Raw genomic sequence first — 16,689 nt, forward strand, 5'->3', positions numbered from 1 at the left:
GCCGACATCAGAAGATATCCCACCTACAGGCTGACATCGGAAGATATCCCACCTACAGGCTGACATCGGAAGATATCCCACCTACAGGCCGACAGCAGAAGATATCCCACCTACCGGCTGACATCAGAAGATATCCCACATACTGGCTGACACTTCCCTCACTTTATTCCTAGCCACACACCCCGACATCTAACCTATAATAAAAGCATCACCTACAGGCCATATAAAAAAATGAATAGTTAATACATAAACCATTCTACTCATCTTCTCTACGTGAAACCCAGGGCACAGTACATGCTAGGCAAGTGCTTTACCACTGAGCTATAGCCACGGTTCTAGTCTTCCCTTTTGGCATAGCTAGAACCAGATTTAAGTGGTCATAAACTACAACTTCAGTGAGGATGGAGGTATCACAAAAGGGTAGATTTGAGGTCTTATGCATAACCAGGGCTCAAATAATGAAACCTATTCTGAACTCAGAATTAATGCTTGAGACTCTTTGTAGCAATTCATCAGCAAACCGGCCTGCTCCATGCAGAACTATACCCGTCCTAACACCGTGTCTGGAGACTCCTTATTTCTTCAAGTATGTGCTGGGCAGTGATGGGATTAGGTCATCTTGTTCGAAACTGACATAGGAAAACTGTGTCTAAAAATATCAGAATCTAGAGTCAGACATAGTGGCTCAGGCCTTTGGGGCTTCTCATGAATTGAAAACCAGCCTAGTTTAAGAATGAGACCCTATTTAAACAACAAAACAAAGACCAAAACTAAAAAATAACCTCCATTCAGTTTCTGGGCTGAAGAAAAAAAAAAGCAATTAGAGACTTCCCCCTACCAAGTGGATTTGCCAAGTGAATCAACAAACACTTGTACCTAAGGGGTCATTAGACATTGAGGAAAAGGATGAGCTCTCCTTCCATCAGTGAACACCCTCATAAAAATACAATTTTCATTTCACTCTTAGAGACATTTATTTTTTATTGTTTTCATGGGTAATTTTTAAAGACATTTTTGAGTAGTCAAACATGTGTACCTCTTCCCCCTCCAACTCTTCGCATGTCCCTGGACGAACTCATCTTCATGACTTCTTCTTTTTTGCTACACACACACACACACACCTCCATATAAGTACAACCTGCTGAGTCAATCTGTGTTGCTGATCTTTGTATTGTTTACTAATAACCACTGGGAACTGGATGCATAGTCTAGCAGAGAGCCCATCCCTGGAGAAGACTGATTGTTCTTTTCTTAGCTGCTATTCCTATTCCTTTCCAGTAGCTTCTCATCTAGAGGCGGGGCCTTGCGAGGTTCCCATCTATGCTTTGCCGTCAGCTGGCATCGGCATTGTGCAGGTGTTATTTAGGCAATAACTGCTGAGATTTCATGGGTGCCGATGTCATATACAGAAGACCCTACAGTACGGCATCCTGGTCCTCTCAAGGGTTGTGCTACAGATGTATTCGCTGGAGAGAGGCACAACACAGACCACAGTTCTTTACGTTTTCATCAGCTATGGATCACTGTAGTGGCGTCCATCTGCTGCAAAGGGAAGCTCCTTTAATGGGGGAGAGGGAGCGGCGTATGCGGACATCTGGGTAGGTATTTAGAATGCTGCTAGGAATTGTACTGGCTTAGGAGGGCAGTAGCATAGGTTTTCCACTAGGGTCCGTGACTCACGGGCCGCGGGCAGTTGACCACACAATTCCAGGCCTAAAGTCCATTAGGTGGCTGGTCCACTTGAGATACAAGTGCCACCACTGCCCCTAATCGTGCCGGGTTGGTCACTGTTGCTTGTAGGCTTTACAGCTGATTAGGGTTTTTAATTGCTTTTTTTGGCAGCTTGCATGGCACCTTGAGACACTATGAGAGCTAATCCTCTAGGAGGCAGCTTTCAAGTCAGTTCCAACTTGAATCCTGGTATAGACATTTGTAGAAATAATAATTTCACAGCCACATATAGTGGCAAGTGCCTGCAATCTCAGTTACCCAGAAGGCCTTGGCAGAATCACCAAGTTCCAAGCCAGGGCCTTGTCTCAAAATTGAAAAAGGACAGGGGATGTAGCAGTGGTAGCCGAGCACTTTTCTAGCATATTTGTGCCCTGGGTCCAATTTCCACTTAAGAAAAAAAAAAAAAGGATCAGTTATTACTACTTTTTTTAGGTGCTGAAAGGGAGCCTAGGGCTTCCAGCATGGCTACCACTGAGCACCAGATACCACCACCAGCCTGCAGGAACAGCATTGCTCATTTCTGTCTGTGCATCAGATTGGTCTCAAAATCACGATCCCCCTGCCTCAGCCAACCTCAGCCTCCAGAGGATCGAAGCGGGCCTAACCAATACGTCCACCTTAATAGGTTTTGAGGCAGTCTCCCTGTAGCTCAGGCCGGCCTGAACTCCTCGCCAAACCTGAAAGTCTGATTGCCCTGTCAGCCCTACACTGTGACCTGCTCTTTTTTTAAGTTTTGGGTGGCTTGACTTTTATGTATGTGTAAGTGCACACACTCACACAAGCCGTATGTGTCTGGGTGCTGGGTGCCCGCATAGGGCAGCAGGTAGCAACCGCCCTGGGAGGGTCCTCGGTACCGAACTGGGCTCCTGTGACTTGGCAGTAAGTGCTGTCAAGTGGTAAGACATCTTTCCGGTGCCCCGCCCACTTGCGTTCCGGTTCACCTTGTCTGGTCCAGGACATCTCGTTGCTTCTGGCTTCCTAACTCATCCTTCTGTGCATTTACAGGCACGCGCTTCCATGTCACCAATCTCCGCGGGGCCCGGGCCACGCTCCCGGTGGCTCTCCATGCTCGCCCAGGATGGGGCGGTCCCCGAGCCCCACTGCAGGCCGGGACACCCAGCCCGGCCGCACGTTTGTGGCGCTAAATTCGGGCCAATCGGTTGGCGTCCCCCGGGAGACACGCGACAGGCTGGGCACGTGACGCGTGCGGGGCAGCCGCCCACTGGGCCGCAGGTAGCGCGATGGCCGCACTTCCAATGGCTCGCACAACTTCCAGTCACGTGCGGTGTTTACGGACTCGGCGGCTACGGGCGGGTCACGTGACCGTGACGCGCCGCGCCGCCGTCCAATGGCGCAGCAGCGCTCCCTCGCAAACCGGGAACTAGTTCCCCTCCACGAATGGCAACGCGGAGGGGCGGGGCCCGCCTGTCACGTGAGCGGGGCGGGGCGGGGCGGCGCGCAGGCGCCGTGAGGACCCGGTAGCGGCGGTGGCGGCGGCGACGGCGGCGGCGGCGGCGGCGGCGGCTGCTGGTCGCTGGCAGAGCGCGAGACGCCATGGCGGCGGACGGAGAGCGCTCCCCGCTGCTGTCCGAGCCCGGCGACGGCGGCGCTGGAGGCAACGGCTTAGCGGGCCCGGGCGGGAGCGCGACCGGGCCCGGTGGAGGCCTGACGCCCTCCGCACCTCCGTACGGAGCCGGTAAACATGCCCCGCCCCAGGGTAAGCCGGCGGTCGGAGGTGCACCGGGGCCTAGGGGCGGATCGGGCCGGGGGCGGAGCCTGCACCGGCGCCAGGTGCGGCCCCGTAGCACCTGTCACCCGCGAGGCATCCTTCCTCCGTGGAGCATCCGTGGGAAGTGTCCGCATGATGAATGGGTTTATCTGCTTCCTCTTCAGCATTCCCCCCGTTCCCCGAGGGGCACCCAGCCGTGCTGCCGGGAGAGGACCCACCCCCCTACTCACCCCTGACTAGCCCGGATAGTGGGAGCGCCCCCATGATTACCTGTCGAGTCTGTCAGTCTCCGATCAACGTGGAAGGCAAGATGCATCAGCATGTAGTCAAATGTGGTGTCTGCAACGAAGCCACCGTGAGTTATACCTGTTTGCAAAAGCAGGCCTTGTTTCCGGGATCCTCTTTCCGACTCTAGACCCTGTTGAAGACCTCTTCCTGAACCCACTTTCAGTTCCTGGATCTTCACCAGCCATTTCCTCAGACGCCCGTCACCAGAGAAAGTGCCTACCAGCTCTTGCTTTCACCCCTTTGCTGGATCCTGAAGTGTAGTTCTCATTGACAGTTGTAGTGGCTTTTGATTCTTGTATTTTGGGGGTCTCTTGTTTGTTTTTGTGAGCAGTCTCACAATGATCCAGGCTCCCCTCAGACTGCAGACTGAGTGCTGAGGTCACAGACAGACTGTGCTAGCAACATTTGTTTCTCTTAAATGTCTAACTTTTCCTTTCTCGGTGATGTTCTTGTAGAGGGTTGGGTTTTTTTGCTGATATACCCATTGTTCTTTTTTTTCATTGTTCCCTAGCCCATCAAGAATGCACCCCCAGGAAAGAAGTATGTTCGATGTCCCTGTAATTGTCTCCTTATCTGCAAGGTGACTTCCCAGCGGATTGCCTGCCCTCGGCCCTACTGGTAAGAGACATGAGGTGGGAAGGCTATACTTGGGAAAACTGTACAGAAAAAGAAACCAATAAAACAAAATAAAACCTGAAGCTGGGCAAGGTGGTGCATGCCTGTGGTCAGTCACCGCACCTGTGCGGTGGAGGCAGGACGATCTTTGCAGCACCTCCAATTCCTGGTCGTCCTGCCTACACCTCCCAAGTGCTGGGATTCTGTGTGTCATCAGATCTAGTTAAAATTAAGGACTTTTAAAAACATACTTTTCCCCCTGTATAGCAAAAGAATCATCAACCTAGGGCCTGTGCATCCAGGACCTCTGAGTCCAGAACCACAGCCAATGGGTGTCAGGGTCATCTGTGGACATTGCAAGAATACGTTTCTGGTGAGGAGGGATATGGGAAACCCTGGAGGAGGCAAGTACTAGGAATAGTAGTGACTCCTGACCAAGACTGTCTTGTTTCTCATCTGTCATCCTCCTCCTTGCCTCAGAGTTCTCATTGCAGGAAAGCCTTCTTGCTATGGTTGTTTTTCTTTTTCCATAGTGGACAGAATTCACTGACCGAACCTTGGCACGATGTCCTCACTGCAGGAAAGTGTAAGTGGTTAGCTATTGCACTGGTAACTGGGTAATGTATGGCATAAAGTCAGCAGGGCTATTCCAAATCACTGTTTCTGTTGGCTCCCCACAGGTCATCTATTGGCCGCAGATATCCTCGGAAGAGATGTATCTGCTGCTTCTTGCTTGGTTTACTCTTGGCAGTCACTGCCACTGGCCTTGCTGTGAGTAGTCTTGACACAGACCTTGTATCTGCCTCATCGGCAGGCTAAGATCTGAGAATGGTGAAAGAGCTGGGTGTTGGGGTGTGGCCTTGAAGCCAAGAATAAGAATAGAGGCATCAAGACCCCATCTATGGTACGAAAACAGGGAGTGAGTTGCTGCCGGTTGAGATGTGGGTCTGCTGATGAAAGTGTTGGCCTAGCGTGCATGACGCCCTGGGTTTGATCTCAGCACCGTACAATATGAGTGTAGTGGTGCAAACGTAGGTCCCAGCAACCAGGAGGATCAGATTTTAAGGTCATTCTCAACTACTGGATTTGAGGCTGCTCAGGCTGGCTACATGAGGCCCTTGTCAGTGGGGAGCATTTCCAGGTCCAGGTAAACTGAAGTTAAAGGTGGCTAATGAACAAGGAGTAGAAGGTCTTCCTCTCTGGAGAGAAGAGCGAGTGAAAACTGCTGTCAAATGTCTGGGATGGCAGGAGGGAACTTTGGAAAGGGCCCTGAAGGTGGTTACAGGTGGCTAGGGAACAAAGACAGAGTTGGTGTTTTATTACTGCTTTCTAAGACTTTACAGCAGTAGACACCAAAGGTAACCTCTTCTTTTTCTTCTTCCTCGTCTGTCAGTTTGGCACATGGAAGCCTGCACAGCAATATGGAGGGATCTACGCAGCCTGGGCATTTGTCATTTTGCTGGCTGTTCTATGTTTGGGCCGGGCCCTTTATTGGGCCTGTATGAAGGTCAGCCATCCTGTCCAGAACTTCTCTTGAGACCCTTGATCCAGTCTGTGCCTGGCAGCTGCCTGGCAGCAACAGTAACACTACAAAAGGCTCTCTGTGGACTTCTGCAAGGAAGCCAAGCAGCTGCCTCCCTCTCCCCTGGGGAGAGGTAGGAAGGAACCAGTCCCTTACTTAGGTTTGGAAGGGTAGGTAAGACCATTGCTGGCTGTCTGCTTTCCTTCAGGGTTGCTGTTTAGGGTAAATAGGCAAAACGTTGCCCCTAAGCCTGGATCCTAAAGATGGTTCTAGCCACGTCATTCCTGTATGTGCTCCCTGAGAACCATTCCTGACCCTTAGACATTCCAGGGCAGGGTGGGGGTGGGAAGTGGGGGGGTGTTCCCCTCCCTCTTGTGCACCATTAGGACCTTGCTGCTGCTATTGCACTTCACCAGGGGCTGGCTCTGGCCTCAGTACCTTCAGTCCCTTCTCCCCACTTGTCCTGTGGGGTGGAGTCAGCCACTGCTCTGTACAGAACTACAGGAACTGATGTATATAGAACTATTTAATATGGAATATGGTCCCCTAATTCTGTATTTCCCTAAATTCCTCCTGACTTTCCTTACTTCCAGTTGCAGTACTGAACTGGGCTGAGGTAGGGTCGCTGTCTCAGGAGAGGTTAGGGATTCATCTGTGCTTGTAAATAAATAATGTCATGACTCTAACCTTTCCCATTCAACAACTTTTGTGCATGAAAAAATAAAAAAGGGAATTTGTAGATTCACAAAGGGAAAACGAAGATAGCCAAGTTGAAAGTAGGGCCTCTTTATTTTTACTTTGATTGTTCAAAGGAACCCAATGTTTGGTTTAACATTTAAAACCAGGGGGTGGGGGGGACGGGACACGGGACCAGATACAAAAACAAAACCCTAAAGAACACTTATTTGAAAGTGTATGGGGAGAGGAGGCTATTTCCCAGGCATAGATACTTCAGCAGGTTTCACAGGGCGAGGTAGAGGGTGATGGGGCAGTGGTCACTGCCGAGAGCCTTGGAGCGGATCTTGCTGTCACACAATGCAGGTAAAAGAGAGTGTGACAACAAAAAGTAATCGAGGCGCCAGCCAACATTCTTAGCCCGAGCATTCATCATGTAAGTCCAAAAGGTGTAGGCATAGGCGGTGCTGGGGTAGAGATGCCGGAAGCTGTCAGCCAGCGGGACATCCTGCAGCAGCTCCCCAAAGCCTTGGCGCTCCTGGGGAGTGAAGCCAGCATTCTTTTTGTTTCCTTTGGGGTTTCGAAGGTCAATCTCTTCATGAGCCACATTGAGGTCCCCACATAGCACAAGTGGCTTTCGGGAAGCCAAGTCCTTCAGAAACTTGCGAAAGGCTTCATCCCATCGCTGTCGGTACTCCAGTCTTACCAGACCCCGGCCTGCATTGGGGACGTAGGCTGTTACCAGGACAAAGGACTCAAACTCAGCCACAATCACCCGGCCTTCTTGATCATGTTCTTCCTCACCTATAGAAATAAACCAGCATTTAAAAAAAAAAAAAAAAAAAGTCTAAGAATCAGCAGAGTTAACAACTGGCCAAAGAATATTCAGACATGAAAACCAATAGGGTCTCACCAATGCCATAAGAGACTTTGAGTGGGCACTGGCGGGAGAGTAAACCCACACCACTATATCCTTCCTTGTCTGATGGAGCCAACCAGTATTGATGGGTGAGTCCAGGCAGGTCTTGAAGTTCAGCTGGGAGTTTGTTCTCTGAGCATTTGGTTTCTTGGAGGCACAAGATATCTGGTGCTTCTTCCTTTACCCACTGAAGGCAAACATGAAAAGTTAAAAACGTGTGTGCTACATACCATACGCAGGATGGAGTCCCTGTGCATAAGGAGTTTAAGCAACAGGATACACATATGTGGCCGACAATGGGACCTGTGAGTGCTTGTTGAACATTCGGAGCACGGCAAAGTACTCTTAACTACTGAGCCTTCTCCAGTCCCACCCCCACTTAGATCTTTAGTAGTTGGGAATGAGGTGGCACTAGAGACCCAGAGGTTTTTACCCCAATACTCTAGCGATTAGTTAAAAAGGATATAAACAAGGAGATTGTGACTGAAGGAACAGTCGTCCCCCAATCTACAAGCAAGAGAAAAACAGCATCCTCTGGACTCAAAGAAAACAATTTTTTTGGGGGGGGAGGGGGGTGTTTCGAGACAGGGTTTCTGTATAACAGTCTGGCTGTCCTGGAACTCACTCTGTAGATCAGGCTGGCCTCAAACACACAGAGATCCGCCTGCCTCTGTCTCCCAAGTGCTGGAATTAAAGGTGAGCACCACCGCCGCCGCCCAAGCCCCAAGATGATTAATTCTTAAGACTAGTCTACCAAGGAAAGTCTACTTCCCTCCTGACTTGTACTCACATCTAAACCTTTCTTCTTAATCCAGGCTCGAAGCCCATCCACATTCCAGGAGCATATCTTGAGAGTGGCAGATTTGCCACTGGGTGAGGTTTTCTGATCTGGAGGGTCCTCATACAAAACAGAGCCCTCTCCCGCGGCCTCTTTCTCGTTTTTCTTTGTTGCCCCTTTTCTCTTCTTGGCCTCCGGCTCTATAAAACAAAGTAAGAGCTGGCGGTTTCCAACCTCGGGCCAGTGTTAACTATAACTCGTCCCACGAGGCGCACTAGTTACCCAACTTCTCGGGCTCCTGCAGTGTAACTTGGACCATATTTACCGTGTTCACGGTGGTCTAATAGAGTCGTAAACTTGCCGGGGTTGGGGGATGGGGGTGCCCACGGGCTCATTTCATCTCCTTACCTGACTTGGGTTCTTCCCCGTCTTCTGCTGCCGCTCTCTTCTTACGCTTTGGCATCCCGGTGACGAAAGCCCTTAGGCGCCTGGCACACCGAAGTAGTGTTTACTGCGCTGCCTGCAGATGAGAAACGGCGAAATCAAACGCGAAGAGCCTCCTCCCTCGGGCATTCGAACACCGCGGGGCCTCGTTCACCCAGTCTTCCCGCCACGCGCCCCGTGAGGCCCTACAGCGAGCAAGCTGGCCGAACCCGCTACCTGGCCTCCCCGCGAAGCCCGGGAGCCCCTCACTGCACAAAGAATGGAGCCTGCCCGTTCCCACGTGGGAGCCTGGTGCGGTCACGTAACCCGACCCGTCCTTTTCCCCCGGCGTGGGTCGGGAGCGCGGTGATTGGTCCGCCTGGCGCCTCGTGACGTCACTTCTGGTGCCCGCAGGCCCCGTCGCTCGATTCGAGGCTGTTCGCGGTGGTGCCGGTTCCGACTAGTCCCGTACTCGGGATCCCGCGTCGGCCACCATGCCCGCTGTGCTGGGGTTCGAAGGCAGCGCCAACAAGATCGGCGTGGGCGTGGTCCGCGACGGCACGGTGCTGGCGAACCCGCGGCGCACTTACGTCACGGCCCCGGGCACTGGTGAGCGCGCGGCGGCGTGTTTGGCCGCCGGGCCCCGCTAAGGGACTCAGAGATCTGTCTGCTTATGCCTCCTGAGTGCTGGGGTAAAAGGTGTGAGCCACCACTCCCGGTTGTTTTAAGGTTTTATTGAGCACCTTTTAATATGCTAAGCATTCTAAAATAAGTGTTCCGAGGTCGCTTGATAAACCGCATGATAAACATCATTGTTTAGCGCAGGGCGGTATCAGAAGTTACTGTATTTCGTAGCTATCTGTTTTTCACTACTCTCAAAGTGAAAATGGTTTCTGTGGGTTTTGAGAACTATGTAAAAGCACCAGGCACTGCACAATTCTCAATTAAGATTATTTACAAATTGTATCTTACACCCTCTCCCAAAGCACCCACACGCATATAAGCTGCGTGTACCTGTAAGGACTCCCCAAACAGGTGTGACGTTCCAGGTTACATAGTAGAAATATATGTGTGTTTAGAACTCACTCTTGTGCACTGGGCCTGGGTAAACCTGCTCCTGGCAGTTGTAGCGCAGTAGTTACTATATGCTAAGTCCAACCATGTGACCTGTGTGCAGTTCTGTGGGATTGCAGAGAGTCACTGAAGGGTAGGAAGTCTGTATAAACTGAATTGATTATGAAGGCTATATGTGAACATGGGCATCTCCAGAAAACCTACGTAGCCTGTATAGAGGTTGGAAAGAAAACTTAGTTGTGGTACAATATATAGTTATCGTAGGAGGCAGAGAGAAGAGGGTTTGAATTTAAGGCCATCTTGGGTTATGTGTGACCTTGTCTCAAAATTAGGGGCTTGAAAAGACACTGTCTTAAAATCTAGGTGTGCGTGTGGGAAACCCAGGTGAGTAAAGGGATTTTCTTTTTCTACTTTATTAAGATATTTTTGTTGGTTTTTACTTCTAATAGGTCGGTACACAAGTAATCGCAGTTTTTGCACTGTTGACATTTGTTGTTTGATGCTCCCTCTCCCTCCTCAGCGTGCTGGGACTGCAGGGGTGTACTATGATGCTAGCTAGAATACGTTCGGCAGTGTTATGATACCTCATTTTAACATACATTTATCATGGGAGCCCAAACCTGTAATCCCAGTCCAGGAGGCAGAAGCAGGCAGATCTCTGAGTTTGGGGCCAGCTTTGTCTATATAGCAAGTTCCAGGCTAGCCAGGGCTACATTCTAAGACCCTATCTCTAAATAAATAAGTAATGAATTACTTTGAACAGTTATTCTAAGTTCAAAATGGCAGGGGTGGGGACAGTGGAGACATTTGAAACACCAACAATACATAATGTTTTGGCTGGAGAAATAGCTGGCTGTTACAAGTTGACTATGACTATGTTTGTTGTGAGCAACTGTGGAAGCTGATCTTACAGCTACAGAAAAACTTTTTTGGGGTGTACCATTCACTGATCATTGGATATTTGAAGCCAGCTGGGACGTCTTTTTTAAAGAGCTCAGTAAGTTGATGGCTCATAAACAGCCATTGTCTTCTGCTCCCATCCAGGAACCATTTCCCAATCAGACTAACAATGGCAAAGAGTTGATTCTATACCAAAGTGGCCACAACCAGCTTAATGGCCCCAAAGCTCTCCCCAAAGCCAAACCTTTACCAAAAAAAGTTCCCAGTCACTGATGGGCTGCTGGGGCCCTGAACTGAGCTGTCTGATTCCCAGTGAAACCATTGCACTTCCCAGAGAAAGTGCACTTAGCAAGCCATTGAGATGAACTGTCCTGCAGTCAGCGTTGATAAACAGAAAGGACCTAGTCAGAACAGTGTCTGACTGAGTGCGGTATAACCAGGGCATCAAACAAACCGGTGTCTTAGCAAACTGTGTTGTTTAAAATGGTTCCTGCTTTGTTTAATAAAAATCTGTTTTGGGGGAAGTAGAAAAAGACAAGAGCTCCTGAGTAAATTGGGAGCATGGGGACCTTAGGAGAGGGTTGGAGGGGAGGAGAGAGGCAGGAAAGAGAGCAGAGAAAAATGTAGAGTGCAATAAAAATCAATAAAACAAAACAAAATGTGTTTGAACCTAGATATAATTTAAAATTCATAGCCCTGTATCACAGTTCCCTTTGCACCAGCCTCATACCTGCCTTCCTTATGGTTCCTATCTGCATGCTTTTCCTCAGGATTCCTTCCAGGTGACACAGCCAGGCATCATCGAGCAGTTATCCTAGACCTGCTGCAAGAGGCACTGACCGAGGCTGGGCTAACCTCCCAGGACATCGACTGCATTGCTTACACCAAAGGCGAGTCTGGGAGAAAGGTCAGCGAGGGAGGCGTAAGTGCGGACCCACAGCTTTCTCCAGCTGTTCTTCCTAATTCCCGATTGTACCCTCCCTGTTAGGTCCTGGTATGGGGGCCCCGCTGGCTTCTGTAGCTGTCGTTGCCCGTACTGTGGCCCAGCTGTGGAATAAGCCCTTGCTGGGTGTAAACCACTGCATAGGCCACATTGAAATGGGCCGCCTCGTCACTGGAGCCATGAACCCAACTGTGTTGTATGTCAGTGGAGGAAATACTCAGGTATTTAAGAGTAATCTTTATGCTCCATCCTACTTTTGAGGTATCCTACCTGAGTTGTAGGAGCTGTAAAGACAGAACCAGGTTCCTTGGGCCTAAGATACTATAGCAAACACGATATAGGTGTAAAGTTGCAAGGTTTGGAGGAGAATTAAAATGTTAGAACTTTATTCCTACAACCAGAATTTGCAGTTCAAAGGCAAAGGAATGTGGATTTAACTCTTCAAGATAATGCCTTTTTAAATGTTTGGATGTTTTGCCTGCATGTATGTAGGAGCACAAGGAAGGTCAGAAGAGAGTGTCAGATCTGGGGAATAATAGAAATTAATAGAAAATTGTGAGCCAGAGTCTTCAGACAGTCCAGCCCTAGACTCGTGATCCTAAGTAGCCGGGGTCACGAGCTTACTATTGTTGTTGGTGTTGTTACTATTTTGTGCTGTTGGTGACGGGGTCTCACCAGTAGACATTTTGGTTTTCCTAACTCCTCTCAAGTACTGAGATTACAGGTTTGCACCACCACACCTGGCCCTGTTTTTTCTGTTTCTTAGGGAATGCCTTGTGTGGGTCACCACAACAAGCTCTGTTTTGAATTCTTATTTTTAGGGTTTGTTTTTGGTATGTGTCTGTGTGTGCGTGTGTGCATCTGTGCAGGTTTTGTTGGTTAGTCTACATAATACAGATGTTTCATGAGTTGGTATAATCTGTGCATGGGCCTTGCTAATCTTCTCTGTATCATTATAATTTTAATATATGTTGCAAAGTAAACACTGGTTTGTTGGTTCTTTGATAATTTTTTTTTAATTTGGTAGCTTCATACATATATGTAATCTCTTGATCATATTTGGATTTATTTATTTTGTGTGTGTATGATATGTGTGAGACGTGGCCACACACGTGACTTTTGTGTATGGACACGAGCATGTGCTTATCAGGGAACACTCTTCGGGAGTTCCAGGATCAAGCTCAGGTCTCTAGTTTCACTAGGGAAGTGTTTTTGCCTACTGAGCCATTTTACCAATTGCTGGTTTGGTTTTCTTGAGACAGGGTCTTGCTATATGTCTAGAATGGCCTTAAACCTCACTGTATAGCTCAACATGGCTGCCTGTCTGAGCCTCACCAGTGCTAGAATTACAGGTATGACACTAGACAGCTTGCCTTCTTTCTTACTGGAATATCTAGTGTTGGCCCTGTGCTACTTCCTTCCACACAGCTAAACACTCCTCTTTATAGACTTGAAGTGTCATGGGCCTTCTCATCGTTCTTAGGTGATTTCCTACTCAGAACATCGTTACCGCATCTTTGGGGAAACTATTGATATTGCTGTGGGAAACTGCCTGGATCGTTTTGCTCGCGTGCTGAAGGTAGGCCCTTGAGACTGTAGAGTGCGTACAGTGTGTTTCTGGGGAGCAAGAAGAAATAAAAGGCAGGGAGCAGTAAGTAGGTATTGGGCTTCTTGCAAATCGAGTTCTGTTCTCTGCCACTTGACTTAGCAGAGGGAGAAAATTAACCGTTTATGTCTCTGTTTATGCATCAGTTGCTTGTTAGAAACGTGCTTGTTCCTCTGTACGTGTACAACTATGAAAGTAAATGCTGATTACTTTTCTTCACTTTGATTTGAGGATGAGTGTGTTCATGTATGTAGAAGAACGCATTTTACACGATGCGTTCATGGTTCTCTGCCTCTCTCTCCTGCTGGTAGATTTCCAATGACCCAAGTCCAGGCTACAACATCGAGCAGATGGCAAAGCGGTGAGAGGACGTGGAAAGCACTGGCCACTAGTGCTGTCGTGTGTACTAATGGGTGGGGGGGGGGGGGGCTGCAGAGGGTGAGCCACCTGCTGACTCCAGGTCCTGTCTCCGTAGAGGCAAGAAGCTAGTTGAGCTGCCATACACTGTGAAGGGGATGGATGTCTCATTCTCGGGGATTCTGTCTTTCATTGAGGTGAGAGTGGGAGGACACAGGAACACACGCTCTTAGAAACAGTGTGTCTGCTCTGCTCAGTTTGCTTCCTGCGTAAGTGTTCACTCATAATAGGTGCTGCTGGGTAGATTCGTTAGCAGGTTCTGTGTGCCGGGCACTGTTCTGATGATAGGAGCACAGGGTAGGGTAAAGCAGTCCCTCCCTACTTGGGGAAAAGACCCCAAAACAAAAATAAACAGGAGCAGACGACGTGGGGGTGTGACGTGAGGTCAGCGGTCCTTCCAAAGGCAGGAATCTTTGTTTTCATGAAAGCCTCGCGCACCGCGGTGCTCATCTTTTGGGTTGTTTACCCTTTGATTGCAGGATGCCGCGCAGAGAATGCTGGCCACAGGGGAATGTACTCCTGAAGACCTGTGTTTCTCCTTACAGGTAAAAGAGTGAAAAGCTGGGTTGCAAACTTGCTCTAGAGTAGAGCTGAACTAGAACACAGGCGGGATGCTGCTCTGACACCTCCCCCTTGTCTGTCCTCCACAGGAAACGGTGTTCGCAATGCTAGTGGAGATCACAGAGCGAGCCATGGCACACTGTGGCTCCAAGGAGGCCCTCATCGTAGGAGGAGTTGGATGTATGTGTCACCAGGAAGAGTGCTTCTCCCTAGTCCTGCTAGCCATCCTCCTGATTCTCTGCATTAGCGGAGATTGGAGGCTTATCTTTCTTCTCTTCTCCCGCACTTCCCGGTCTCCTGGTAAACTGTCCTAGGAGCACAGCTGGTTTGATAATGGACAGCCAGACCTCAGTTCTCTGTGATTCCTGTCTCTTCACAGGTAACACGAGGCTGCAGGAGATGATGGCGGCCATGTGCCAGGAGCGGGGAGCCCGGCTCTTTGCAACAGATGAGAGGTGAAACTTTGTCTTAAGTTCTTCTCTTCCCATTATTACGGTTGTAAATGGTTTCTGTGTTTAGGCCACAAGTCTTGTTATCTCTTCTTCCCCAGATTCTGCATTGACAATGGAGCCATGATAGCCCAAGCAGGTTGGGAGATGTTTCAGGCTGGACATAGGACCCCTCTCACAGAGTCTGGAATCACACAGAGGTGAGCCACGTCCTCCTGTGAGAGAGTGGACAGTAGGTTCGGGAAGTCAGAGAACAGATGATGCCATGGTGACGGGCATGATGGCACGCCCTGTGGTCCTGGCTATGTGGGAGGCCAAGGCCAGCGGATTGTGATTTTGAGATAGGCCTGAGCTGCAGATGCTATCCCAAAAAATCAAAGAAAATAAAGTACTAAGAGGCAGTCACGGATGTTTTCCTGTTTCTCGCAGGTATAGGACAGATGAAGTAGAAGTGACGTGGAGGGACTGACGGCATCAGCTTGCCAAGCGGTGCTGATGCGGGAGTGATCTTCGTGATGCTATGGACTCTGCTCCTCTCTGGCAACTGTATGGATTCCACATGAGACTTAGGGTCCCTATGGAACCCCAAGATGACTCCACAATAAAAAAACATCCTTTTTGTATGTTGATAACTGGACTAATACAGAGTTAGCGCTGGGTAAATTCTTACTGGTGAGGGCAGTGGACAAGCGGGTGAGGGTCAGAGTAGCGCTCGGTTGATGGTGCAGATGGTTCTGATGGGTGCCTCCTACTGTCCCGTTAACTCAGCATCCTAACTAAGAGTATTTTAGTGCTGTGCTCTGTGCTGACCGTTCTGCGCTTAGGGAATTGTCACATTCACTGAAGGAGACATTCAGGATGCCACTTAAAAAAGTCACAACTTTACTAAAACTCCTGTCCTTCATAACCTTTATTGATGTCCTCCTATAAACATTTCACTGTCCAATTTGGGGAGCACCCCAGATATAAACACCTCAGCACCAGTGCAAGCATCAGAACCACAGATTCATGCCCATTATCTTGTATATATTGCCACTAGAGCCCTGAACTAACGTGCTCCCCTCTACCCACTGGCAGCCACGTCTTTCCATATTTTTTGTTTGTTTGTTTGTCCCACTTCCAAACTCCTGAAACTTCCCAGCCATTTGTGACTTCTATATATCCTTACCCTCTCCTCCGAATGCTTCCTTCACAGTGTTGCTCTGGGACATGGTTTCTTAGACAGACTGCTTCTGTTAACACCTGGTGTGACTCATTCTTATCTGTTGTACTGCTGGGCCTGGAGTTAGTGCATGCATCCTCTTTCCTCTTCTCTTCTTTCCTTCCCTGCCCTCTCTCTTTGAGACAGGGTCTATGTAGCCCTGGCTGGCTTGGAGTTTGCTATGTAGACTAGACTGGCCTCAAACTCACAGAGATCCACCTGCCTCTGTCTCTGCCTCCTGAGTGCTGAGATGATGTGGGAGTGTCATATATCAATCTGTTGATTTCATTGGTTAAGCAATAAAGAAACTCCTTGGCCCTGATAGGTTAAAACATAGGTGGGAGGAGTAAACAGAATAGGATGCTGGGAAGAAGAGGAAGTGAGGTCAGACTCTGCTCTGCTCCCTGAGAGATTCGACAGCTCTGTTCTCTGGAGCAGAGACTCCATGCTCAGCTCTCCCGGGTAGACGTGATAGCTCTGCACTCTGCGCTCTGAGGCAGATGCATGAAGCTCAGACCCAGGATGGACGTAGGCTAGAATCTTCCCGGTAAGCGCACCTTGGGGTGCTTACACATACATTATTAGAAATGGGCTAGTCCAGGTGCGAGAGTTAGCCGAGAAGAGGCTAGATATAATGGGCAAGCAGTGTTTAAAAGAATACAATTTGTGTGTTGTTATTTCGGGCATAAGCTAGCAGGCAGCTGGGGTGCTGGGGACACAGCCCCGCCACTCCTATTTTAACACTGAGAGTAAAGGTGTGCACGACCATGCCCCGCCTCTGGCAACACACTGTTACATATCTCAGTCTCATCCCATTCTGATGCCATAATTGGGCTATTTGGTTATTATTGTGCTGAC

At 49.3% G+C, this 16,689-nt stretch overlaps 3 protein-coding genes and 1 pseudogene across 10 annotated transcripts; 2 read left to right on the forward strand and 2 right to left on the reverse strand.

Annotated features, from left to right (window-relative positions):
* Positions 1–1,042: 1,042 nt before the first annotated feature.
* Positions 1,043–6,571, forward strand: Pip4p1 (phosphatidylinositol-4,5-bisphosphate 4-phosphatase 1). Of its 6 annotated transcripts, none has more exons than XM_050129479.1 (7): positions 1,043–3,448; positions 3,625–3,815; positions 4,260–4,366; positions 4,631–4,736; positions 4,844–4,949; positions 5,044–5,134; positions 5,757–6,571. In XM_050129479.1, the coding sequence occupies exons 1-7, from the start codon at positions 3,286–3,288 to the stop codon at positions 5,866–5,868; spliced, it is 876 nt and encodes a 291-aa protein (XP_049985436.1). In that variant the 5' UTR covers positions 1,043–3,285; the 3' UTR covers positions 5,869–6,571. The 6 variants fall into 6 exon arrangements, with proteins under 6 accessions (XP_049985436.1, XP_049985439.1, XP_049985442.1 ...); XM_050129482.1 differs by having other exon boundaries at positions 1,043–3,427; XM_050129483.1 differs by having other exon boundaries at positions 1,047–3,427; positions 4,897–4,949.
* A 79-nt stretch (positions 6,572–6,650) lies between these two features.
* Apex1 (apurinic/apyrimidinic endodeoxyribonuclease 1) lies at positions 6,651–8,952 on the reverse strand. Its single transcript, XM_050129478.1, has 5 exons — positions 8,918–8,952; positions 8,666–8,777; positions 8,270–8,457; positions 7,474–7,666; positions 6,651–7,364 (listed from the first exon to the last, which is right to left on the reverse strand). The coding sequence occupies exons 2-5, from the start codon at positions 8,718–8,720 to the stop codon at positions 6,847–6,849; spliced, it is 954 nt and encodes a 317-aa protein (XP_049985435.1). The 5' UTR covers positions 8,721–8,777; positions 8,918–8,952; the 3' UTR covers positions 6,651–6,846.
* Osgep (O-sialoglycoprotein endopeptidase) lies at positions 8,847–15,267 on the forward strand. 3 transcript variants are annotated; one of them, XM_050129475.1, is made up of 12 exons: positions 8,847–8,992; positions 9,095–9,289; positions 11,425–11,544; positions 11,643–11,818; positions 13,081–13,176; positions 13,515–13,564; positions 13,679–13,757; positions 14,100–14,165; positions 14,271–14,361; positions 14,561–14,636; positions 14,732–14,830; positions 15,060–15,267. In XM_050129475.1, exons 2-12 carry the CDS (start codon positions 9,175–9,177, stop codon positions 15,097–15,099), a joined length of 1,008 nt encoding a protein of 335 aa, XP_049985432.1. In that variant the 5' UTR covers positions 8,847–8,992; positions 9,095–9,174; the 3' UTR covers positions 15,100–15,267. The 3 variants fall into 3 exon arrangements, with proteins under 3 accessions (XP_049985432.1, XP_049985433.1, XP_049985434.1); XM_050129476.1 differs by lacking the exon at positions 11,643–11,818 and having other exon boundaries at positions 11,425–11,576; XM_050129477.1 differs by lacking the exon at positions 11,643–11,818 and having other exon boundaries at positions 11,425–11,561.
* LOC126492892 (uncharacterized) lies at positions 12,484–12,581 on the reverse strand (annotated as a pseudogene).
* Positions 15,268–16,689: the final 1,422 nt, after the last annotated feature.

Source organism: Alexandromys fortis, unplaced genomic scaffold, assembly GCF_014885135.2.
Source record: "Alexandromys fortis isolate MF-2015 unplaced genomic scaffold, M_Fortis_MF-2015_v1.1 scaffold_285, whole genome shotgun sequence".
In the NCBI taxonomy this organism is placed as follows: domain Eukaryota; kingdom Metazoa; phylum Chordata; class Mammalia; order Rodentia; family Cricetidae; genus Alexandromys; species Alexandromys fortis.

Bases quoted from the DNA above. Each gene is read 5' to 3' on its own strand.
- Osgep (XM_050129475.1), top strand. From the start codon at position 9,175: ATGCCCGCTGTGCTGGGGTTCGAAGGCAGCGCCAACAAGATCGGCGTG. The intron at 9,290-11,424 runs GTGAGCGCGCGG...GCTTTTCCTCAG, and splicing joins CGTCACGGCCCCGGGCACTG to GATTCCTTCCAGGTGACACA. The intron at 13,177-13,514 runs GTAGGCCCTTGA...TCCTGCTGGTAG, and splicing joins GTTTTGCTCGCGTGCTGAAG to ATTTCCAATGACCCAAGTCC.
- Apex1 (XM_050129478.1), bottom strand. From the start codon at position 8,720: ATGCCAAAGCGTAAGAAGAGAGCGGCAGCAGAAGACGGGGAAGAACCC. The intron at 8,458-8,665 runs GTAAGGAGATGA...TTTGTTTTATAG, and splicing joins CGGGGAAGAACCCAAGTCAG to AGCCGGAGGCCAAGAAGAGA. The intron at 7,667-8,269 runs GTGAGTACAAGT...GTTTGCCTTCAG, and splicing joins TTAAGAAGAAAGGTTTAGAT to TGGGTAAAGGAAGAAGCACC.
- Pip4p1 (XM_050129479.1), top strand. From the start codon at position 3,286: ATGGCGGCGGACGGAGAGCGCTCCCCGCTGCTGTCCGAGCCCGGCGAC. The intron at 4,367-4,630 runs GTAAGAGACATG...CCCCCTGTATAG, and splicing joins GCCTGCCCTCGGCCCTACTG to CAAAAGAATCATCAACCTAG. The intron at 4,950-5,043 runs GTAAGTGGTTAG...GGCTCCCCACAG, and splicing joins TGTCCTCACTGCAGGAAAGT to GTCATCTATTGGCCGCAGAT.